This window comes from Nannobrachium achirus (assembly GCF_963921795.1).
Source record: "Nannobrachium achirus genome assembly, chromosome: 3".
NCBI lineage: Eukaryota > Metazoa > Chordata > Actinopteri > Myctophiformes > Myctophidae > Nannobrachium > Nannobrachium achirus.
This window is the reverse complement of record NC_137812.1, coordinates 77,340,852-77,367,914: the sequence shown is the minus strand read 5'-3', so window position 1 is coordinate 77,367,914 and position 27,063 is coordinate 77,340,852. Positions and strand designations below refer to the sequence as shown.

Sequence of the window (27,063 nt, the reverse complement as noted above, 5' to 3'; positions counted from 1 at the left end):
TCTGCTGCCGGTGGGACGGCGTTTGGGGGCAGCCAGGGGTGACGGCGTCCCCTCGCCCCCCCACCACCCCGGCCTGGCACAGCGAGTCGTCTGGGCGGTGAACGCCGGCGGCGACGCCCACACGGACGCCCACGGCGTCCGCTACAGGAAGGACCCGCTGGGCGGCAAGGTGGGCGTGGCCTCGGCCTACGGGGCGGGGCTGCTCATCGCCCGCTCGCCTCCCGAGGACCAGCTCCTCTACCAGACGGAGCGCTACGCCGAGCGCACCTTCGCCTACGAGGTCCCCGTGCGCGAGGACGGCTCCTACGTGCTGGTGCTGAAGTTCGCTGAGGTCTACTTCGCAGCGCCGCGGCGGAAGGTGTTCGACGTGCGTCTCAACGGCCACGTGGCACTCAAGGACCTGGACATCTTCGTGGCGGCGGGCGGGCTGGGCGCCGCCCACCAGGAGCTGGTCTCCTTCTCGGTGCTGCGCGGCAGGCTGCGCGTCGGCGCAGAGGAGTCGGCCTTCGCCGGCTCGCTGGCCGTGGAGTTCGTCAAGGGACGCCTGGACAACCCCAAGGTCTGCGCGCTCTACGTGATGAAGGGGACGGTAGACGACGTGCCCAAGCTCCCGCCTCTTCGCCCCTCACAAGAGGAGGAAGAGGAGGAGGAGGAGGAGGAGTGGAGGAAGGAGGAGCCTGACGGAGGAGACGACGGATGGAGGAAGACGTACGGTCGCTACAAACGCTCAGGACACCGGACGCCAAACCCCTACGACGAAGACACCAACAGCAGCTTCCTGCTGCCCATCCTGGTGGTGGCGCTGGGGGCCTTCCTCGCCTCGCTGCTCCTTTGTTGGCTGTGAGAAACTCACATGCACTGTCTGACCGCCCCTTCAAAGGGACGTTATCCGTCTAACTGCCCCTCCAAAGGATCGCTACCTGTCTAACCACCCTCCAAGGGGACAGCCACAACTCTAGACCAAAGGGAGTGACCGCCAAAGCCACAACACTAGAGCAGTGGTTTTAAACAGTGGTCTAACCGCCCCTCCAAAGGGAATGACCTCCACAGCCACAACTCTAGACCAAAGGGAGTGACAGCTGCAACCACAACACTAGAGCAGTGCTTTTAGGGTCATTTATCCACCGTTTGGGGTCAGCCTCTCACCCTAACCCTAACCCGACCCAAAACTTCGAATATTTTGGAGCGGTGGTTAACCGCTCCATAGAGTGGCTGTGCGTGTGTCTGTAGCCTTTTTCCTCAGTGTTTTGCCATAGCAAAACGTGTGTGTGTAGCATAGCCTGTACATCCTAGACTCAAATCCTAGTCTGAAGACGTTATGCAAGCACGACCACTGCTCACTTCACATTGGGTGTGATTTTTTTAACGTTGGATAGGATTTTGTCCACAATTCCATGTTGTATTGATGTGGTATCATAGGACATATGACTGATATGTATTGATGTGGTATCATAGGACATAAGACTGATATGTATTGATGTGGTATCATAGGACATCATAAGACTGATATGTATTGATGTGGTATCATAGGACATATGACTGATATGTATTGATGTGGTATCATAGGACATATGACTGATATGTATTGATGTGGTATCATAGGACATAAGACTGATATGTATTGATGTGGTATCATAGGACATCATATGACTGATATGTATTGATGTGGTATCATAGGACATAAGACTGATATGTATTGATGTGGTATCATAGGACATATGACTGATATGTATTGATGTGGTATCATAGGACATCATAAGACTGATATGTATTGATGTGATATCATAGGACATAAGACTGATATGTATTGATGTGGTATCATAGGACATCATAACTGATATGTATTGATGTGGTATCATAGGACATCATAACTGATATGTATTGATGTGGTATCATAGGACATCATAAGACTGACATGTATTGTTGTGGTATCATAGGACATCATAAGACTGATATGTATTGATGTGGTATCATAGGACATCATAAGACTGATATGTATTGATGTGGTATCATAGGACATCATAAGACTGATATGTATTGATGTGGTATCATAGGACATAAGACTGATATGTATTGATGTGGTACCATTGGACATCATAAGACTGATATGTATTGATGTGGTATCATAGGACATAAGACTGATATGTATTGATGTGGTATCATAGGACATCATAAGACTGATATGTATTGATGTGGTATCATAGGACATATGACTGATATGTATTGATGTGGTATCATAGGACATAAGACTGATATGTATTGATGTGGTATCATTGGACATCATAAGACTGACATGTATTGATGTGGTATCATAGGACATCATAAGACTGATATGTATTGATGTGGTATCATAGGACATAAGACTGATATGTATTGATGTGGTATCATAGGACATCATATGACTGATATGTATTGATGTGGTATCATAGGACATCATATGACTGATATGTATTGATGTGGTATCATAGGACATCATATGACTGATATGTATTGATGTGGTATCATAGGACATCATAAGACTGATATGTATTGATGTGGTATCATAGGACATCATAAGACTGATATGTATTGATGTGGTATCATAGGACATCATAAGACTGATATGTATTGATGTGGTATCATAGGACATCATAAGACTGATATGTATTGATGTGGTATCATAGGACATAAGACTGATATGTATTGATGTGGTACCATTGGACATCATAAGACTGATATGTATTGATGTGGTATCATAGGACATAAGACTGATATGTATTGATGTGGTATCATAGGACATCATAAGACTGATATGTATTGATGTGGTATCATAGGACATAAGACTGATATGTATTGATGTGGTATCATTGGACATCATAAGACTGACATGTATTGATGTGGTATCATAGGACATCATAAGACTGATATGTATTGATGTGGTATCATAGGACATAAGACTGATATGTATTGATGTGGTATCATAGGACATAAGACTGATATGTATTGATGTGGTATCATTGGACATCATAAGACTGACATGTATTGATGTGGTATCATAGGACATCATAAGACTGATATGTATTGATGTGGTATCATAGGACATAAGACTGATATGTATTGATGTGGTATCATAGGACATCATATGACTGATATGTATTGATGTGGTATCATAGGACATCATATGACTGATATGTATTGATGTGGTATCATAGGACATCATATGACTGATATGTATTGATGTGGTATCATAGGACATCATAAGACTGATATGTATTGATGTGGTATCATAGGACATCATAAGACTGATATGTATTGATGTGGTATCATAGGACATAAGACTGATATGTATTGATGTGGTATCATAGGACATATGACTGATATGTATTGATGTGGTATCATAGGACATCATAACTGATATGTATTGATGTGGTATCATAGGACATATGACTGATATGTATTGATGTGGTATCATAGGACATAAGACTGATATGTATTGATGTGGTATCATAGGACATAAGACTGATATGTATTGATGTGGTATCATAGGACATCATAACTGATATGTATTGATGTGGTATCATAGGACATCATAAGACTGACATGTATTGATGTGGTATCATAATAATAATAATAATAATAATAAAACTTTATTTGTATAGCACCTTAAAAGCTATCCACAGAGGCTGCCTGTCTTAGGTGTAGTGGGAGTTTATTCCAAGCTGTCGGTCCGTAGAAGCAGAAAGCTGCTTCACCATATTTTTTATATTTCATTGTTGGCGCCTCAAGTAGGTCTGCACTAGAGGACCTGAGTGGGCGGGTTGGAACATATCTATGCAGGCAGTCATAGAGGTACGAAGGTGCCAGACCATTTAGAGCTTTATAAACAAGTAAAAGTATTTTAAAATCAATCCTAAAAACAACCGGGAGCCAGTGTAGCGACGCTAAGACTGGAGTAATATGTTCTCTTATCTTAGTTTTAGTTAAAACTCTGGCTGCCGCATTTTGAACAAGTTGTAGTCTGTCAGTTGTTTTCTTTGGCAGACCAGAGAGAAGTGTGTTGCAGTAATCCAGCCGAGAGAAAACGAAAGCGTGGATCAGCGTTTTTGCATCGTTCAGCGACAGATAAGCTCTAATTCGTGCAATATTTCTAAGGTGAAAGAAGGCAATCTTCGTGACATGATTAATGTGTGTATTAAAATTTAATTCAGCATCAATGATCACCCCCAGGTTCTTTACAGAGGTGTTACTTTCTTTAGCCAGGTTACCAAGTCTACTTATTATTGATTCTCTTTGGGCAGTAGAACCAATTATGAGAATTCTGTCTTGTCCTCATTTAGCTTGAGAAAGTTCTCACTCATCCAGCATTTTATGCTAGACACGCACGTCAGCAATGGGTCTAGAGCACAGGGGTCATCCGGAGCCACCGAAAGGTACAACTGGGTGTCATCAGCATAGAAATGGAAATTCACACCGTGAGCGGAAATAAGTTCTCCCAGCGGCAGTATATAGAGGGAGAATAATAAAGGTCCAAGAATTGAGCCCTGTGGAATACCAGAGCAGATCTTGTGTTTGTTTGACTCAAAGTCAGCTAGATTAACAAAGTAGCTTCTGCCTGTTAGGTAAGAATAAAACCAGGATAGAGCTGTCCCAGACAGTCCTACCCAGTGTTCGAGACGTTGTATTAGAATTGTATGGTCGATTGTGTCAAAAGCCGCCGTTAGGTTCAGCAGTAGGAGAACGGACACATCTTTGTTGTCAGCAGCCACCCTAAGATCATTAATAACTTTTACAAGTGCAGTTTCTGTGCTGTGTCCTTTCCTGAAGCCGGATTGGAATTTGTTGTGCACCTTATTGTTCTGCAGAAACACATCCAATTGATGAAAGATAATTTTTTCAAGGACCTTGCCCAGAAAAGGTAAATTAGAGATGGGTCTATAATTACCCAGCACGGACGGGTCAAGGTTGGGTTTCTTGAGTAAGGGTTTAACTACAGCCGTTTTCAGTGAGTCTGGAAAGACACCTGATTGTATAGAGCTATTTACTATTTTTAGGATATCTTCAATAACACAGTCTACAACCTCTTTGAGAAACGGCGTGGGTATTGCATCCAGCGAGCAAGAAGATGATGTCATTTGCGATATGGTTTTACGAAGTTCCTCTTCATCAATTGCACAAAATGATACTAGGCTCCCCCTAGATTTATCGACACTTTTACACATGGCACCATTAACCGCATTTGCATTTGTGACAGTATTATTCAGAATACCAGCTCGAATGTTATCAATTTTGTTGTCAAAGAAGGATGCAAACTCATTACACTTTGCTTTAGAGGCAAGGAGTGACTGCTTGTAGGACTGGGGAGGGTTTAAAAGGCGTTCAATGGTAGAGAATAAGACCCTAGCATTGTTCTTATTGTCATTAATGATTCCGGAAAAATAGGCCTGCCTAGCCAGACGCATGGCTTTATTGTAGGCGGCTGTTGAAGACTTAAAAATCTGTAGGTGGATACTTAGTTTATTTTTTCTCCAAGCTCGCTCTGCTCTGCGGCATTGTTTTTTGAGTGAACGTATATGATCGTTTATCCAGGGTGTCACTTTGGAGTTAAGTTTCTTTTTAGTTTTCATAGGAGCTACTATATCCAGAGCTGACTCTAAGTTAAGATTAAAACGGTGAACCATATCATTTACTGAGTTAATATCAGGAAGAGGGGATGAACATGCAAAATGGCAAGCAAACTCTTCTGCTGAAGAAGATCCGAAAAATCTCCTTTTTATAGTATATTCTCTATTATTTCTTTCTAAATCGGAGACAGTCATATTAAAACACAGTAAATAATGGTCTGATAGGTCAGGCTTAGCGATGATTCTGTCCATAGAAATATTTAGCCCTTTAGAGATCACAACATCAAGAGTGTGGCCTTGATTGTGGGTTGGCCCGGTAACATGCTGAACAAAATCAAGGGAATGCAATAATTGTACAAAACTCATAGCCATAAGATCTGTAACAATGTCTACATGTAGATTTGTATCGCCAGCAATAAGGGTTCTCTCATAGTCCGTGGAACAGATAGATAGAAGTTCTGATATTTCTGTAAGAAATAAGGATTTGCTACATTTTGGTGGGCGATATATCGTAATCATTAGAACAGAGGATTTACTCTCAAATAAGTTAGCTTGATATTCAAAGGATGAAAAACTTCCAAAATACAGGGGCTTGAATTTAAAAATATCAGAGAAAATGTATGCCAAGCCTCCGCCTCTTTTTCCTTCTCGCACTGATTGAATAAAATGATAGTTTGGTGGACAGGCGACGCCTAGTGCAACAGCTCCATCTGAGCCCAGCCATGTCTCTGTTAAAAAAATGATATCTAATTTTTCTTCACAGATTATATCATGTACAGAGGATGGCTTGTTTAAAAGTGACCTGATGTTAAAAAGTGCCAGGTTTATTTTATGACATTTTACTGTACTATAGCCCCTACAGGGAATGCACGTTAAATTAGCTAAATTAGCAGAGCCACTGCTTGTCCTGGACACTCTATTTGAAATTACAGTAGAAATGTTGTGAGCCTGCTTAATAAAAGCGCCTAGAGGAGCCTCGGGTCCAGATACGTTAGTTGCTGGGTATAATATCGGACCCAGCTGACATCAACGGCTGAACGTATTGTCCAGTTGGGAGGCCCGGGTCTTCTGTCGTTGTGGTCGTTGAGGGATGGGTGGGGGCGAAAGCACCCAGGCCACAGATTTCTGGGGCACGGCGGGGTCAATTTCAGGCGTTTTCAAGGATGGTGGTTGTGGAGCCGGGCGTTTGGCCTGTGGTGGTTGTGGCGCCGGGCCTTTGACCGGGCGTCTGGCCGGGGTCATTTTTAGCGCAGTGTTAATGAGTTCATTCATTCCATTCGTGAATTCTAGAAGAGGCATTGGAGATAGGGAGAAAGAGGAGGATTGGGGTGATGGGGCCTGTTCTTCATAGGACATCATAAGACTGACATGTATTGATGTGGTATCATAGGACATCATAAGACAAATATGTATTGATGTGGTATCATAGGACATAAGACTGATTGATGTGGTATCATAGGACGTAAGACTGATATGTATTGATGTGGTACCATTGGACATCATAAGACTGATATGTATTGATGTGGTATCATAGGACATCATAAGACTGATATGTATTGATGTGGTATCATAGGACATCATAAGACTGACATGTATTGATGTGGTATCATAGGACATCATAAGACTGATATGTATTGATGTGGTATCATTGGACATCATAAGACTGACATGTATTGATGTGGTATCATAGGACATCATAAGACTGATATGTATTGATGTGGTATCATAGGACATAAGACTGATATGTATTGATGTGGTATCATAGGACATAAGACTGATATGTATTGATGTGGTATCATAGGACATATGACTGATATGTATTGATGTGGTATCATAGGACATAAGACTGATATGTATTGATGTGGTATCATAGGACATCATAACTGATATGTATTGATGTGGTATCATAGGACATCATAAGACTGACATGTATTGATGTGGTATCATAGGACATCATAAGACTGACATGTATTGATGTGGTATCATAGGACATCATAAGACTGATATGTATTGATGTGGTATCATAGGACATAAGACTGATTGATGTGGTATCATAGGACATAAGACTGATATGTATTGATGTGGTACCATTGGACATCATAAGACTGATATGTATTGATGTGGTATCATAGGACATCATAAGACTGATATGTATTGATGTGGTATCATAGGACATCATAAGACTGACATGTATTGATGTGGTATCATAGGACATCATAAGACTGATATGTATTGATGTGGTATCATTGGACATCATAAGACTGACATGTATTGATGTGGTATCATAGGACATCATAAGACTGATATGTATTGATGTGGTATCATAGGACATAAGACTGATATGTATTGATGTGGTATCATAGGACATAAGACTGATATGTATTGATGTGGTATCATAGGACATATGACTGATATGTATTGATGTGGTATCATAGGACATAAGACTGATATGTATTGATGTGGTATCATAGGACATCATAACTGATATGTATTGATGTGGTAAATGGTAAAATGGTAAATGGTGCATTTATATAGCGCTTTTAATCCAAAGCGCTTTACATAGATTGTGCATTACATTCACCCATTCACACACACATTCATACACCGGTGGCGGAGGAAGCCATGCAAGGCACCAACCTACTCACCGGAGGCAATTAGGGGTTCAGAGTCTTGCCCAAGGACCCTTTGACATTAACTCAGGGGGAGCCCGGATTCGAACTGGGAACCCTTCGGGATTTATACCCTTCGTGCTCTAATACCAGTTTCTCTACCCCTGAGCTATGCCGCCCCTATGCCCCTATGCCGATGTGGTATCATAGGACATCATAAGACTGACATGTATTGATGTGGTATCATAGGACATCATAAGACTGACATGTATTGATGTGGTATCATAGGACATCATAAGACTGATATGTATTGATGTGGTATCATAGGACATAAGACTGATTGATGTGGTATCATAGGACATAAGACTGATATGTATTGATGTGGTACCATTGGACATCATAAGACTGATATGTATTGATGTGGTATCATAGGACATAAGACTGATATGTATTGATGTGGTATCATAGGACATCATAAGACTGATATGTATTGATGTGGTATCATAGGACATATGACTGATATGTATTGATGTGGTATCATAGGACATCATAAGACTGATATGTATTGATGTGTTACCATTGGACATCATAAGACTGACATGCCAAGCAAAATAACAATTCTTCTACTTTGTGTAATTGCGTAGACGTCTTGTAAATGAATATGAAATGAATTTAACAATATAAATTAAACCAAATGCACCTGTCTATTTGGTTACATTTTACGGCCTATAAGGGTCCATTTGGTTACTAACTCTCCATCATTTAGCTGGGGACCACTTGGAACCCCCTCACGGATCACTGGTGGTCCCCGGACCACTGGTTGAAAACCACTGCACTAGAGGAAGCGACAACAACCTGAGTCTTCAGATGGGGGTCCACGGACGATTAGTATATATATTAGTACACAGTGATCCAGGGCCTGAACATCGACGATGGACCCTTCACAATCAGCGAGCTCGCCAGGGCAAAATCCACCCTGAGAGAGGGAAAAAGCGCTGGGCCGGATGGCATACCTCCAGAGGTCTTGAAGAACTGCGACCTAGACAACCTCATCCTAGACTTTTGCAACAATGCTCTACAGCACAACAAGCAACCTGAAATATGGTCTCTGTCTAACATCATCCCGGTGCCTAAAGCTGGGGACCTCTCAAAGCCAGACAACTACAGAGGCATCAGCCTGACATGTATCACTGCTAAGGTCTTCAACCGAATGATACTGAACAGGATACGGCATGCCATCGACCCTCACCTGAGAGAGAACCAAAATGGTTTTCGAGAGGAGAGAACAACCGTAGCACAGATCCTGGCATTAAGGAGATTAATAGAGGAGGTGAAAAAGGACAACCTAGCAGCTGTACTGTGCTTCATTGACTTCAAAAAGGCTTTTGATTCTATCCACAGAAGCAAGATGGTGAAGATCCTTGAGGCCTACAATGTCCCTCCCAACATTCTCCGGGCTATCGAGACCATGTACGCAAGAACAAGGGCCAAAGTGGTGACCCCAGATGGCAGCAGTGAGGTGTTTGACATCCGAGCTGGTGTAATGCAAGGAGACACCCTAGCCCCCTACCTCTTCATCATAGTTCTAGATTATGCGTTCAGGAAAGCCATAGGTGGACGAGAACAAGAGCTTGGCTTCACGCTAACACCAAGGAGGTCAAGGCGGCATCCCGCAGTAGTTCTGACAGACCTGGACTATGCGGACGACATCAGCCTGCTCTCCGACAGCATGGAACAAGCACAAGAACTCCTGAACAGGGTGGAGATAGAGTGTGCCAAAGTTGGTCTCAGGCTAAATGCTAAGAAAACTGAGGTTATCACCTATAACCTACCTGATCACTCACCTCTGACAACAACAGAAGGAGCTGTGTTGAAGGAAGTCAAGGACTTCAAGTACCTGGGCGCATGGGTCGACTCAACTGAGAAAGACCTTAAAGTAAGGAAGGCACTCGCTTGGAGGGCCCTGAACGGCACGAACAGTGTATGGAACTCTAGCCTCCCCCGCCAAATCAAACTTAGCTTCTTCTTTGCAACAGTGGAGTCTGTTCTCCTCTATGGCAGTGAATGCTGGACCCTGAAGCCAACCCTGCAGAAGTCTCTAGATGGGTGCTACACTAGAATGTTGCGTGCAGTACTCAACATCAACAGGAGTGCACATGTTACCAACAGGAGCCTGTATGAGGGAATACCAAGGGTAAGCGAGAAAATTGCCACCAGAAGAATGAGACTAGCAGGACACTGCCAAAGACACCAGGAGCTTCCAGCCAGCAAATTGGTACTGTGGGAGCCAACACATGGGCACCGGTCGCGAGGACGTCCCACAAAAACATACGTGGACGTACTCAAGGAAGACGTAGGGACACAGAACACCAATGAGCTGGCCAGATGTATGGAGAACCGAGATGACTGGAAACAACGATGGAGGGCTCGTCTGAGGACGACCTAGATAGATAGATGTTACTAGGTTTTCAATGTAATGGGTCCCGGGACCCACAGGTGGTCATTCAAATGGGTCCCAGAAAGGTTTTATGAGTCCGACCTCAATACAATGTTTTCGAGCGCTGTGAGCTTGTAGATCGGCTATTTTCAAAATGTTTGCCTATTTCTTATATTTATTTTACAATTTGGCTAATATTTGAACTTAGAACTATTAAAACTACTAAAACATGTGCCCCTAATGAATTCGGGCGCGCAAAATGGCATCGGACGTCGGTGGAATCAAAACATTGACATTTCTATCGCCTGTTTAAGACTTTCTACGTGGATTTTATTTGTGTTAACGTAGGGTAAAGTAGGATGCTTTCACCCATGAACAATGGTGGTGTCTGTGGAATTTTAAAATGTTTTTCTTTTACCGCGACCCGGTAAATTATTTTAACATGGACTCCAATGGAGGCGCATCCCCGGGACCCCAGGACCATGACATGAATGAGTCCCTGGGCGACTTGAATGAGTTTTTGATGCGGGATGCGCACGTAATGACATCACTGAGTACATATATTAATTCACTTATATGAGATATTGTGAGGTCATTGAAGCATGACCAATCCTGTCTGGACATTCTACAGATCCATCTAAAACTAAATTGAATATTGTGCAAAAGTAAATTTTCTTCTGCAATACCAGTAAGACTCCCTAATCACAAATAGGCCAAAAGTTTGTTTTACCAATTATTACACTCTATGTGAACATTTACATCAACAAATCCCAAGTACTGGTATTTAGGGGTGCTGAGTGTGGCGCAGCAGCGTGTCATGCATTTTCTGCAGGGCCTTGTCACACCTTTGCCCTGCTCATATCTCCGCATCAGTATGACATCACACTGCTGACATCAGTATGACATCACACCGTACACAAATGACCCTTATATAAGACCGGCATTATCTACCGACAGATTAGTAACAAGATGTCAAAATCGTTGAAGGTTGAATCTCCAGATATGGAGATAACCAACACATCCCTCCATATATGGAGATAACCGACGAATCTCACTAAGTCTGACCTCACAAGCCCCATATTTGGACACGAACAACATATAACTCCATAATAGAGACATAGCTGCTGTTTCTTGCCGGTCTTATATAAGGGTCATTTGTGTACGGTGTGATGTCATACTGATGTCAGCAGTGTGATGTCATACTGATGCGGAGATATGAGCAGGGCAAAGGTGTGACGTGTGACCGACGGACGGACGGACGGACGGCCGGTGGAGGTTTTGATACTAAACTGCGACCTGACGGTCGCAATAATTCACAAATTGAAACTTTCATATATTCTGGATACATTGCGCATGCAGTGAAATATTCCAAACCTTTTTTGTTCACATTTTGAAATATTATGGCATACAGCTCATGAATATAAAAAGAAAATCCATGTCTCAAAATATTACAATATTACAGGAGACCACTTAAAACAAGGATTTATGAAAGAGAAATGTCAACCTTCTGAAGTCAGAGACTGTTTCCTTCTAACCCCTTCTAACCCTAACTGTCAACCTTCTGAAGTCAGAGACTGTTTCCACCAGGCCTTTTAGGGTTAGGGTTAGGCTGACTGTTTCCACCAGGCCTTTTAGGGTTAGGGTTAGGGTTAGGGTTAGGCTGACTGTTTCCACCAGGCCTGGAAATGTGTCATTTTAGCGGCAAGGGCCTTTAGTGTTGTCACATATTTGAGGGCACAAAGGCCAAGTGCCAGGGCAGAATGCCATCAAGTTGGGTCGAAAATGGCAGTTCCGTGACCGTGGAGAGCAAAGGTCTGTTTCTCAATGGATTTGTCATCTAGGAGGATTATTAAACACATTTGGCCGGGGTGTCTTTTTTAAAATGGCTGGGAAAATGTTTGACAGCTAAGGTAATGTTCAGTCTCATTCACTTGCTATACACTACAATTTAAAGGCAAAAATGACTCCCAAAAAATCTGCTTTTGTTTGGCATTTGTTTGGCATGAAAAACATTCCTTGGGCTAAAAACGGACCCCAAAAGACTGTGAAAATTGATGACTCATCACTAAACCATCGTATTGTGGGACCATTTCTTGCCCAAGGAATGTTTTTTGTGCAAAACAAATGCTTGCAATGGATTCAGAATAATTAAAAACCCCTAGTTTGACCCCTCACATCCCACTTAAAGCAGATTTTTTGGGAGTCATTTCTTCCTTTATAGTGTAGTGTATAGTAAGTGAATGACTCCCAAAAAATCTGCTTTAAGTGGGATGTGAGGGGTCAAACTAGGCGTTGCAAAACAAATGCTTGCAATGGATTCAGAATAATTAAAAACCCCTAGTTTGACCCCTCATTTTTGCCTTTATAGTCAGGGGTGCACATAAGTGGTACGCAGGTGCGCAAGCGTCATCGAAATGCATGCTGCGCTGCCGATCAGAGGCAGGGAGGCGCGCTTGCGTACCAACAGCTGGGACCGGTGGGAGAGCGGTGAGAGGAATTCACTTCCTGAAAATCCTGACACATTCTCTGCTGACTGCTGCATTACAGCCACTCGTCAAAAATGTCAAAGAAGCAAGCCCCGTTAAGCAACTATTTTGGTGTTCCACCACCTCCTCCTAAGAGACACCAGACTGAACCGCCAGCTGAGCCACACAAAAAACGTGTGTTTGCGGAGAAGTGGCTGGAGGATGTTGGCTGGCTCCAAACTAATGATGAACGCTCCGAGATGTGGTGCAAAATATGCCGTGAACATCCCAATCTGGCCGACAAAAGCAGCGCCTTTTATATAGGAACAAAGAATTTCAGTCATCCTCATTTTGACAAGCATGAGAAAAGCAAAGAGCACGTCAACATCGTGCAAACCATTGAAAACCAGAGCGCACACGCCGCCCAGGATCGGAGTCGCCCGCTTGACAGGTGGCAGGACAGAATTAATGATGACCAGCGTGAAGCACTCTGTAATATCTTTCTGTTGGCCTTCCATAAAGCCAAACATGCACGCCCAATGACTTCTTTTGAAGAGGACATTCCTCTATTTATGAGGCTTGGCGTTAATGTCGGGAGTGCATATCATTCAAGAGAAGGGGGGGCCCGCATCATGCAGACTATTGCACAGACCGTCAGCTCAGAACTGCGTGAAAAACTAAAAGCAGCCGAATTTTGGGGTCTGCTCTTTGACGGGTCAGAGGACATCAACAAATCAGAGCAGGAAATCGTGTACATTGTGTCGGTGTCCAGCTACGGAGAGTTTAGCTCAGATTTCCTTGGATTAATTAATCTGGGGGCGGCGCGATCAGCACAGGACATTGTGGATGGACTTGTGCAACTATTCCAAGAATGTGGATTAACAGACGAGTGGAAGACGAAATTGGTCTCCGTGTGCACCGATGGAGCAGCTGTCAACGTGGGTGTATACAACGGCGTCATTCCTAAACTACGTGAGAAGGTCGTCATCGGGGATTCCCTTGTGCACATTCTGTGTACGGCCCACACACTGGAGAACTGTGCAAAATCAGCTGATCGCATGGTACCGTACTGTGAGTCTTTTAATCGTTCCATTGTCAGGTTGCTGAGCTATTATTTGCAGAAGGGGGGCTCAAAAAATGTGCACAACTAAAGAAACTGTGTGTTGAGAATGGCATTGCCTATGTTAAGCTAGGAAAGTTTCACAACATTAGATGGTCTGCATGGAGACATGAGACTCTATTGAAAATATGGAGACTGTTACCAGCCATTAAAATTCAAGTGGCTACAAGTGATGACAGTGACCTGAAACATGTCTGCACACAGCGTTTTCAATGTTTCCTAGCCAACATGCTTGACACTGGAAAAATCCTTCAGTTTCTCTCCCTCAAGTTCCAGCAAGATAAGCTGACTATTGGTGAATGCAAAGATGAGCTCATGGTAGCTATTGGACAGTTGACACTTCTGCTTGACTGTGATGGCACGTACAGGAAAGAGACTGTTGCACATGTGGATGCTGACAGGGACAGAATTGATGTGCTCAGAGGTCTAATTCAGGAGTTTGAAACCAGATATGAATCCCTCAAGTCATGTGATCAGTTTCTCATTTTTGATCCTTCAACTTGGCCTCGTGAAATTAAAGACCTCCACAGTTTTGGCAACACCACACTTGGTGACATCCTCCAGAATTATGAGGGCAGCATGTCTGTTGACAGAGACTCCACTCTAAGAGAATGGATGCGTTTAAAGCAATCAGCAAAGCGTTTAGCAGCCTCCTCTGTGTCTGACTTGGTCAACATAGTGAGGACAAGCAACCCAGAGACTTACTCCAACATTTGGAAAGTCATTATGTTGTCCCTTACACTGCCTTTGAGCAGTGCTGCATGTGAGAGAGGATTTTCACACCTAAATATAATAAAAAACAAGTACAGATCCCGCCTGTCAGACACTCGCCTCTCAGCCCTGATGCACATCCACCTGTGTAAAATGACAACAGAGACCTTTAACCCAAAGCCAGCTGTTGATCTTTGGATGAAAACAGCTGATCGCAGGCTCAACATGATGTGATTGCAAATACTTTCAATAGGTTTTTTATTGACTCAGTCGAGGAACTGGCCCAAAGCTTCTCCTCTAGAACTTGGACATGTACCCCGACTAGGGACGATAAGCCTATTTTCAGGATAGGAGAAATCACAGAATCTGCAGTGGTAGAGATCATGAGCTCCCTAAGAGACTCTAAAGCAAAGGACGCTTATAATATGGACACAGCATTTCTAAAAACACACAAGGACGCATTAGTCTGTCCTATAGTTCACTTGATAAATCTATCAATCAAGCAATGCATTTTCCCAAGTACATGGAAAACAGCGGTTGTGACTCCCATTTTTAAGGCGGGGGACCAAACTAATGTGGCAAATTATAGGCCCATTAGTATTCTACCCGTAGTGTCCAAGGTGGCAGAGAAATGGATTGCAAAACAGCTGACTGACCATTTGAATATAGGCCACACTCCGTTGCACCCACTGCAGTTCGGTTTTCGCTCCAACCACTCAACAGAAACTGCAAACTGTTACTTTCTGGAAGGTGTTAAGTCAAGTTTGGATAAAGGGGGAATAGTAGGAGCTGTATTTCTGGATCTCAAGAAGGCTTTTGACACCGTTGACCATCAGGTTCTCTTGTCTAAGCTTTCTTTTTTCATTTTTTCTACTGAAGCAGTCAAATGGATGAATTCATATTTAGCAAATAGGAAGCAATGTGTCCGTATTTCTAAGTCTCAGTCAACATATCTCAATTGCAACATTGGAGTTCCTCAGGGATCGATACTTGGCCCTCTCTTATTTAGTTTATATATAAATGATCTGCCTTCTGTATGTCCAACAGTCTCCATACAAATGTATGCCGATGATACAGTCCTTTATGTACATGCTGAAAACAAACAACTAGCAGCAGATAAACTGAATGTAGCCATGGTCCATGTATCTGATTGGCTGAGAAACTCATGTTTACATCTAAACGCAAGCAAAACTGTTTGCATGTTTTTTTCACGCAACTCCACAGAACCTGATCCTGACATTGTTGTCAAAGGAACCTGCATTCAGGTAGTTACAGAATTTAAATATCTTGGAATCATACTAGACTCACACTTAACATTCAAAAAACATGTTAAAAAGGTAGCAAACACAATCAAATTCAACTTAAATAATTTCAGGCACATAAGACCATATCTCACAACAGATGCAGCTAAACTTTCATGCACGCAATGATTTTTTCACACATATCATACTGCTTCACAACCTGGTCACTGACCAATATAACAACCATGAAACCTATAGAGTCACTCTACAAACAGACGTTAAAAACTCTCGATCAAAAGCCCAACCGTTACCACCATTGCCACATAGTGAAAAAATATAATTTATTTAACTTTGAAAGCTTTAGGCATTTTATGGATTGCTGTCTTGTGTTCAAGGTTCTCAATGGGCTTGCACCTCCTCCGCTGAAACAGTTCATAAAACATTGTGAAAGTGGTGACAGAACAACAAGGGCTACTACCAGAGGGGACTGTGAGGTGCCATCCAGGCAGAGCGTGTTTGGTAACACAGTTCTCTCTGTCAGAGCCTCCAAGCTATGGAACAGTCTCCCGACTGAAGTAAGACAGTCCTCCAACTATCTGACCTTCAAGTCTAACCTTAAGAGGTGGCTTAAATCAAATCAAATTTGTAATCATGAGTAATTATCTGCTCCATCGGTCACTGGAATAACTCATAATTGGCTAGTATTAGTCCCCTTTACAATTTACTATTTACTATTTTACTTACTATTTACTATTACTATTTACTACTATTTTACTATTATCGGCTTCAACCGTTAGAGGTGGCTTAAAGCAAGTCAAACCTAGCCTAGTTCCAGACCCTGAATCGCTAGCCACACCCCTTTAATTTTTTTGTTTCTGCGATTCAGGTCTAGAATCGCTCTCAATGAGGAGGCCTGCCTCGGTTGAAAATCCAAACGGGCGAATCAGCGTCGTGAATCAGCGTCTTGTGATCAGCGTGGGTGGGGGGTTTCCCAGAACTACTGTGTGTTTCCAAGTACACCAGCGCCGCCGCCGCACCGTACCGCACATCGTGTCGCGGTAAAATGCGGTAAAATGCGATCGTATCGATCTCGCTATGAAACACCAGTAGCAGGCATGTTATGTTGTGTTTGATTACTAGTTCGTAGTGCTCCTATTCTGACTGTTTCTTTGGTTAGCAAGTAGCACTAGCAAGCAACAGGTTAGCCACTAGCCAGCCAGGCACACATAACAACACTATGTCATGTGTTGGTCGGTGAACCAATCGCTGAACAGTGCCTCATTTCGGCAACGCCCATCCCTGCAAAGGCTGTGGGCGGAACTGACTTCAGACTGAATAATGAAGTGAAACGAAATGTCAATTCAGGCTGAGTGTCAGGCTAAGTCAAACCTACATTCTTGGGTAACTATCTGCTCCATCTGTCACTGGAGTCACTCAACTTGCTATAAGGAAGTTGTCCTCTTAATGTTTTATTGTACTGTTTTGTACTGTACTGCATTGTATGTATTGATTGTTTTGTATGGATAGCCATACCATCACTTTTGTACAGCCTCCCAGGGACTACAGATGAAAATTAGCTCATGGCTAAATCTGGCATATTTACATTGATGTGAAAACTGATATGTTGATTAATGTGCTCTGTCCCTGACAAATAAATAAATAAATAAATAAACCAGGGGGGGAGGAGTAGGCCTACATCCGCTGCCATGGTTGAAAGACAGGATGAGGACAGCAGTGACAGCAGTCAGGAGAGCAGTGATGAGGAGGATATCCAGCTTGTAGAATAATTATGCTACAGTATCAATATCACTGCTGCATGAATGCTTCAGTGTTTACAGACAGTGCTTTAAGAGATGCATAAATGGTTCAATGTTTACAGACAGTGCTTTAAGAGATTGTCTTTGTAGTTTACAGAACAGACATACAGTCAGTGTTTTAAGAGATGTCAGTTCATATTTTGGTTGTTTACAGAACAGACAGTTTTGTTTACAGAACAGACATACATTTTTGTTGTTTACAGAACAGATACAGTTTTGTTGTTTACAGAACAGACATACATTTTGTTGTTTACAAAACAGATACAGTTTTGTTGTTTACAGAACAGACATACAGTTTTGTTGTTTAAAGAACAGACATACAGTGTTTAAGATCCCTACTGTACTTTCATGCTTAGAGAGCAGTCATTTGATTTTGCATTTGTTTCTTTTGTTTTGCATCCAACACCCCCACACCATACTTGCACACAACCACTCACCTAGACTACTGATTCTACAGACTAACACACACCATAATTTGTTAATTCATCTTTATTTATGAATAAATTACGTTTTGCTGTAAGTTATCCATGATGCATCCCTCTTTTATCCATCCTGTGGGACTGTTCGCGACTCGCAAGCTTGATGAGGACCAAGTAACAGCTCCAGGGTCTCCCCTGAGTACTAGGCCAAAAAAGTTATGTGCACCCCTGTTTATAGTGTAGTGTATAGCAAGTGAATGAGACTGAACATTACCTTAGCTCTCAAGCATTTTCCCAGCCATTTTAAAACAGGCACCCCAGCCAAATGTGTTTATTAACCCTCCTAGATGACAAATCCATTGAGAAACGGACCTTTGCTCTCCACGGTCACGGAACTGCCATTTTCGACCCAACTAATGATTTTAAGTCCACATCATAACTAATTTTGCTTAAATAATAGTATAGTAGAATAGTATAGTATGAACAAAAACCGTTGACATTTTAGTCTAGTTTTAGTCATCATGACAATTATTATACCCCTTTATTGGACAAAGATTGCCATGTACTCATAATTATTTCACACAGCATTTCCTCTCATCCTTTTGATGCATTTTAGGAATACAGTACAAGACAACACCTGTCCTGGTTATATAACCAATGTCTATTCAACCAACTGATCTCAGTACATTACAGTAGTACACTACATACAGTACAGTACAGTAAGACAACAGCAGGCAGTAGACAATGTCCAGTTCATCCAACTGAACCCACAACCCAGTAGCCACAGCCTAACATTACTAAACAACACCTGCAGAAGTTGCAGAACCACCAGTCCAGTATAGGTAAATAAACGTGTACCCCCCCCCCCATTGTCGCCTACAGCACCATGTGCATTCAACTCTCTCTCTCTCTCTCTCTCTCTCTCTCTCTCTCTCTCTCTCTCTCTCCACACTGCATGTCAGAAAGCAGCAGCTGTCTGACCGTGACGCGACCGAGTATTTCCCGGTGAATCTGTGCGCAAAGGTGGGGGCCGATGGGCAAGGAGGGTTGCGAGCTTATGAGAAACAACTAAAATAAGACCTTAAAACCTGGCGAAAACAGTTGCGTGCATTAGTGGAAGATGACGATAAAGGAAATCATTTAATGGAAAACATTAAATTAACTTCTGAAAAGGCTTCACCCACCTCAAGTCTATAGGCTAGCCTACTAAAAACTAGTGAACCGCGATCTTGCCACACGTGAATAATTGTGGTTGTAAACAATAACACAGACAATATAAATCCTTGTTGTCGGAAGAAAGGATATCATCATGGCCCCAAATAACTTTTAAATATCTTGCAATTGGCGACGAGTCTCTTACTAAATCGGCAAGATTACATTACATAACATAATACATAAAAGCTAAGCTATATAACCTCTCCATCATCAGCAATAGTCAGTGGTTCGTGTCCCCCACACTCCCAAGCCCCCACCGTTGCGCACAGATTCACCGGGAAATACTCGTCGCGACCGTGACAGTGATGCGCATCACAGGACAATGAGGACATATTTCGTCTGTTTATTCGTGAACTAAAATGAAGACAGATTTTAGCCCAGTCTTTATTTTGTAGTTCTATGTTTTTGTCTCCTCTTTATTCCTCAATGAAATTGTGAACTGCTGTGGGCGCTGGGCACTGCATGGGGCACCACGGCCACTGTGGCCATTTGAGCATGTCATTTTTCGAGGGGCACACGGCCAAAGAGAGGGGCAACGACGGCCATGGCCGGCGTGAAATTCCTGCCCTGGTTTCCACAGTCAGTTATGGTTGGTGGTGCTGTGGCATCTGATTCTGCATGCTTTTATACACAATATTATAGTTTTTAGATGGATCTGCAACGTCATGATGCTCACACACTGCAGTAACAACAATCTGATAGTTTAACGTCGCATGATGTTGTTGTCTATCAGCTGACATACAGAACAACAAGGTGATAGTTGTGTCTATCAGCCAGGGACGTGCTGGGCCCCTGATTCAGCCCGGGAAAAAGAGTTGGAGAGGCCCTCGTTTTTTTTGTTGTTTTTTTTAATTATATTTTGTCGTTGTTGGGTGGAAACCTTATATGTCCAAAACCGTTTGTTTTGTATTTATCATTTTAAAAATGATTTAAACTAGTGAAAACAGCCGATGTAGATCTGCTGTTATCACTACTTTTGTGCAACGGCCTTGTATGATGAAGCTAAATTTGAAACTTGGACATACAAGGTTTCTGCCCGACACTTTGTTGGCCACACAGCCCCCAAAATGGAACGAAAGCCGACATTCTTTTTTATTTATTTTTTCCTAATGGCCGGCCTGGACCGACCGGGAATGAACCGGCCGTTCGGGAGTTGTCCCGCTTTTCCCAATGGCCAGCACGTCCCTGCTATCAGCTTACATACAGTAGAAACAAGGTGATAGTTGTGTTACTCACTCCGTTCTCCAGAGATCCTTTCAACTGGTTCCTCTTGGCCTGGTCTCTGCATCCAGCTGGAGACAGGACATCACATGACCATCAGACAGACAGACAGACAGACAGACAGACAGACAGACAGACAGACAGAAAGACAGACAGACAGACAGACAGACAGACAGACAGACAGACAGACAGGCAGACAGGCAGACAGACAGACAGATCAGCCAACACAGGGATGCTGACAGAACCCTCGCTAAAAGCCCCAGGACAAAAATCCACTCGTCCTGGACTCTTCTCCCTCCTAACCCCCAAACTGTGGAATAAACTCCCTGTTGCACAGAACTAGACTCACTCCCTAGCTTCCATTAGAACTACAGACTCACTCCCTAGCTTCCATTAGAACTACGGACTCACATTCATTTAAAAAAGTCTTATTTACATGCAGAGTTAAGCTCTGGCGTTTAAGTGAAATGTAGCCTGATATTTATGAAATGCTTTGAGAGACAGCCGCTGGCCGCCGCGTCCACGTCCATGGACGCGGCCGTGGACGCGTCCATGGACGCGGACGCGAAAAAAACGTCCGTGGACGCGAGGCCGCGTCCACGGACGCAAACGGCCGGCCGTCCCGGCCGTGGACGCGGCCGTGGACGCGGCCGTGGACGCAGACGGCCGGGGACGCGGCCGTGGACGAGGCCGCGGACGTGGACGCAAACGGCCGGCCATGGACAAGTCCATGGACGAGGCCGCGAAAAAAAGGCAGCGAAAAAAGAAAAAAAAGGTGTCTATTGTATGTATTTTTTGATGGAGAATTCAAATATGACCTTCTTTTTTGCATAGGACAACTCTAACCTGCATCAAATGGTATTTTATAATTGCCAATTGTACCCTATCCATCTGAAAAACAAATTGGATGTCTATTGTATGTATTTTTTGATGGAGAATTCAAATATTACCTTCTTTTTGGAATAGGACAACTCTAACCTGCATCAATTGGTATTTTATAATTGCCAATTGTACCCTATCCATCTCAAAAACAAATTGGATGTCTATTGTATGTATTTTTTGATGGAGAATTCAAATATTACCTTCTTTTAGGAATAGGACAACTCTAACCTGCATCAATTGGTATTTTATAATTGCCAATTGTACCCTATCCATCTCAAAAACAAATTGGATGTCTATTGTATGTATTTTTTGATGGGGAATTCAAACGTTACCTTCTTTTCTAGATAGGACAACTCTAACCTGCATCAATTGGTGCATCAACCTACTATCTATCTATCTATCTATCTATCTATCTATCTATCTATCTATCTATCCATCTATTTATTTATACTTCACCTTTAGTCCAGAAGAGAGTTCAGCATCAGGAACTTGCACACATGGAACTGTGTCATGACTGTGTCATGGAGCTAAAACAGGGCTATGTTAAATACTCAAAATGACTCTGATGGACCAATCAGGGTGGTGGTGGGGGGAGGGATCAACAATAGACAGAAACTGGATAATGCTTTGTTAACTGTCCCACCTAAGTCCCTGCTAGTCTGAACAAACATCACCTTCCCTCTCATAACACTACTACTACTACATTTATATAAAGCTGCTCTTGCATTTGAATTCAAGTCTGACACAAGTTAAGGTTAACTTAGGTAGTATTTCATTTTGCTGGCTTTTAGGGTCTGTGTGTGAGTGTGTAGGCTCACAAATTATTATAATTGTCATTAAGTGACTCTATCTATCTATCTATCTATCTATCTATCTATCTATCTATCTATCCATCTATCCATCTATCCATCTATTTATTTATACTTACTGTTTACATTTTCTATAAATATTTATTTCTATATAAAACTCAGTTGTGTGGAGTTATTGTGTGCCTTTTCTTGTAGCTAAAGAGTCCATTTGTTCACTAGACATTAAGTCAAGGTTACTATTTTGAGTTGAAGCTAAGTGTTTTATTGCTTTGTGGTTTAACATGATTTAAAAGGCAAATTCATTGTTATGGTTACTTTAGAAGACTGCTTTTGCATTCATGAGTTAAAAAGAGAGCCAAGCTAATTTAAAGAGTTAAGTTAAAGGAACACAAAACATGACCTAACTCGCTGCCATTGGACAGACAGTTACAACATAGGCCTACTCTTATCTTTCACAGAACAGACAATTATCATTTGTTTTATCTATTTGAGACTATGTAGCTGCTCTATGGGAAATAGAGCATTATATCAGCCTATTCAATTGATAATGACCAATGGGTGCCAGTTTCTAAGTAGTTAACCATATTAACATAACAATATATGTGGCCTAGACATGGATATTGCCCAATCAACTCGTAATCTACAGAAATGTCCACCACATCACACAGTATAAAACTTAGTAGGCTCAGTGGATTCACCTATGTTAAATCATGTCAGGTTAGTTTGGTTCAAGGTTCAAGTATAATAATTTATGAGACAAAAATGTAAACAGCACAAATGTACAATCACATCTCGGCTAGAATGATAACATAAAGTCCTGACTACTCCTTGTTATTGTGGTCCTAAATACTACAATGATTAGTTTGGATGCATTGCTTCTATCATGTCCAATTAAAAATAAATACATTACATACATACAGAAATCTGCCTTCTCCTGTATTGTATTAGTGACATTCATTATAAATAGTAAAATAACAGGACAGAGCAAAAAAGGCCTCTGTTGTGTCTTTATCTGATCACATGCAATCAGACACTCACACTGCACAGCAATATATAAACTTTATTACAGGCTCAAGGCCCACAGGGTAAGAAGACAATACATTACAAAGATAATAATTAAAAAAAACAACAACAGAGAGTACATTCACAAAGCCCCACCGGAGCTAAAGAGGCACTCATGCCACTCATGCCAGTGTCCACTAATGGTAGACGTGTACCTGACAGAGCTACATCCAGGGTCTGTCATCAGTCTCTGGAACAATCTGAAACAATGTATCTTTCCTGTGGCTGTTATAATGAACACAAACAGATCAGAAAGTAATTTAACATACAACAATGTAAGGGATTCCTTTCTATTAAAAGCAAAATCATAACTGGGTCAAAGTTGCTTGGTTCTCCCCATATAAAGGCATGTAGGTAACAGTAACATGATATTATGTCATGAATGATAAAAGTAATGTTTAAACACTTTGATGTGTGTGAGTTTATCTGGAGACTTACTCAGTCTGTGACTTACAGAGATCTTGATGGTCTTTGGGTTCCACCCGTTCATCAGAATTGCCGCTGGTGCCGTCTAGAGATTTCATCTTCACTTGAAGTCTGGAGTCTATTATGTACAGTGTATTCTGGACAGTTGTGGACACTCTGCAACTAACCTAACCTAACACACACTATGTGTTAATGTTGATCAATATAATAATGTAAAAATACAAAGTTAAGTAGACCTAAGTAAGAAATAGTAAATACATTGTAATAATACATTGAAGGGGAAAATGTAGGAAAACAAATGCAACTCAGCATTGAATTTATGGCAAACATTTTGCTAACCCTTTCCAAATAATATACAATTAAGAAGTGGGATGTTACACTTAGTAAGAGAAAGAATTAATGAAATATTACATTTTTAAAAAGCTAGAAGACTCACCTATTATAGTAACCATGTGAATTGCTAATAATGTTATGGGTCAGATGTGTAAAGATCTATCACATTGTATTGTCCTTTCAGACTCAACAATAATAATGATGATGTTACTTAAATGCTGATCAATGTGTGAATCTGGCTCTTATCAGGTGTGTGTTTTCTCTCCCTGTCCTGTGCTGTCCTCAGTTAAACCAAGACAGTGCTGTTGTGACCAATGTGGAAAAAGCCTTCAGCTCAATTTATTATCTCAAAGTAGACCAGAGAATTCATACCGGAGTGAAGCCATTCAGCTGTGAACAATGTGGGAAGTATTTTGCTCGGTCTGGACAATTAAAAGATCATAAGCGTTCACATACTGGAGAGAAACCTTATTGTTGTGACCAGTGTGGGAAAAGATTTGTTCAAAAGGGGATTTTAAAAGAACACCAGAGAATTCACACTAGAGAGAAGCCCTATTGCTGTGACCAGTGTGGGAAAAGCTTTACTCGATTGTCTTATCTCAAAATACATGAACGAATTCACACAGGAGAGAAACCATACAGCTGTGTCCAATGTGGGGAAAAGTTCAGTTTAATGGCTGCTCTGAAAGTACACCAGAGATTTCACACCGAAGAAAAGCCTTACTGCTGTGAACACTGTGGCAAACGTTTCACTGTAAAATCTAGCCTCGTACAACACAAGAAGATTCACACTTGAGAGAGACCTTACTGCTGTCACCAATGTGGGAAAAGGTTCACTCTGAAGACGGCTCTGAAAAGACACCTGAAAATCCACACTGGTGAGAAGCCATATACTGCTGTGTCCAGTGTGAGAAAAGGTTCAGTGATATGCATCATCTCAAAGCACACCAGAAAAATCACACTGGAAAGAAACCTTATTGCTGTGACCAGTGTGGAAAGAGCTTTCCTAGACTGGAACATATCAAAATACACCAACAAATTCACACCGGAGAGAAACCTTATATCTGTAACCAATGTGGGGAAAGCTCTGTCAGGTACACGTCTACCGTTAGAGGACACTGGCATGAGTGCCTCTTTAGCTCCGGTGGGGCTTTGTGAATGTACTCTCTGTTGTTGTTTTTTTTAATTATTATCTTTGTAATGTATTGTCTTCTTACCCTGTGGGCCTTGAGCCTGTAATAAAGTTTATATATTGCTGTGCAGTGTGAGTGTCTGATTGCATGTGATCAGATAAAGACACAACAGAGGCCTTTTTTGCTCTGTCCTGTTATTTTACTATTTATAATGAATGTCACTAATACAATACAGGAGAAGGCAGATTTCTGTATGTATGTAATGTATTTATTTTTAATTGGACATGATAGAAGCAATGCATCCAAACTAATCATTGTAGTATTTAGGACCACAATAACAAGGAGTAGTCAGGACTTTATGTTATCATTCTAGCCGAGATGTGATTGTACATTTGTGCTGTTTACATTTTTGTCTCATAAATTATTATACTTGAACCTTGAACCAAACTAACCTGACATGATTTAACATAGGTGAATCCACTGAGCCTACTAAGTTTTATACTGTGTGATGTGGTGGACATTTCTGTAGATTACGAGTTGATTGGGCAATATCCATGTCTAGGCCACATATATTGTTATGTTAATATGGTTAACTACTTAGAAACTGGCACCCATTGGTCATTATCAATTGAATAGGCTGATATAATGCTCTATTTCCCATAGAGCAGCTACATAGTCTCAAATAGATAAAACAAATGATAATTGTCTGTTCTGTGAAAGATAAGAGTAGGCCTATGTTGTAACTGTCTGTCCAATGGCAGCGAGTTAGGTCATGTTTTGTGTTCCTTTAACTTAACTCTTTGAATTAGCTTGGCTCTCTTTTTAACTCATGAATGCAAAAGCAGTCTTCTAAAGTAACCATAACAATGAATTTGCCTTTTAAATCATGTTAAACCACAAAGCAATAAAACACTTAGCTTCAACTCAAAATAGTAACCTTGACTTAATGTCTAGTGAACAAATGGACTCTTTAGCTACAAGAAAAGGCACACAATAACTCCACACAACTGAGTTTTATATAGAAATAAATATTTATAGAAAATGTAAACAGTAAGTATAAATAAATAGATGGATAGATGGATAGATGGATAGATAGATAGATAGATAGATAGATAGATAGATAGATAGATTCACTTAATGACAATTATAATAATTTGTGAGCCTACACACTCACACACAGACCCTAAAAGCCAGCAAAATGAAATACTACCTAAGTTAACCTTAACTTGTGTCAGACTTGAATTCAAATGCAAGAGCAGCTTTATATAAATGTAGTAGTAGTAGTGTTATGAGAGGGAAGGTGATGTTTGTTCAGACTAGCAGGGACATAGGTGGGACAGTTAACAAAGCATTATCCAGTTTCTGTCTATTGTTGATCCCTCCCCCCACCACCACCCTGATTGGTCCATCAGAGTCATTTTGAGTATTTAACATAGCCCTGTTTTAGCTCCATGACACAGTCATGACACAGTTACATGTGTGCAAGTTCCTGATGCTGAACTCTCTTCTGGACTAAAGGTGAAGTATAAATAAATAGATGGATAGATAGATGGATAGATGGAT

General features: G+C 41.7%; 1 protein-coding gene across 1 annotated transcript in view; it reads right to left on the bottom strand.

Moving 5' to 3' along the window:
• The window catches only part of LOC308282467 (apoptosis-stimulating of p53 protein 2-like), a gene marked incomplete at both ends in the record, with an annotated part of 73,324 nt that overhangs the window by 37,388 nt on the left and 8,873 nt on the right, over window positions 1-27,063 (bottom strand). Inside the window, 1 exon segment of the mRNA XM_080722813.1 lies at window positions 1-624. This exon segment is cut by the window's left edge and continues 33 nt beyond it. Coding sequence (XP_080578939.1) covers window positions 1-624 — 624 coding nt within the window.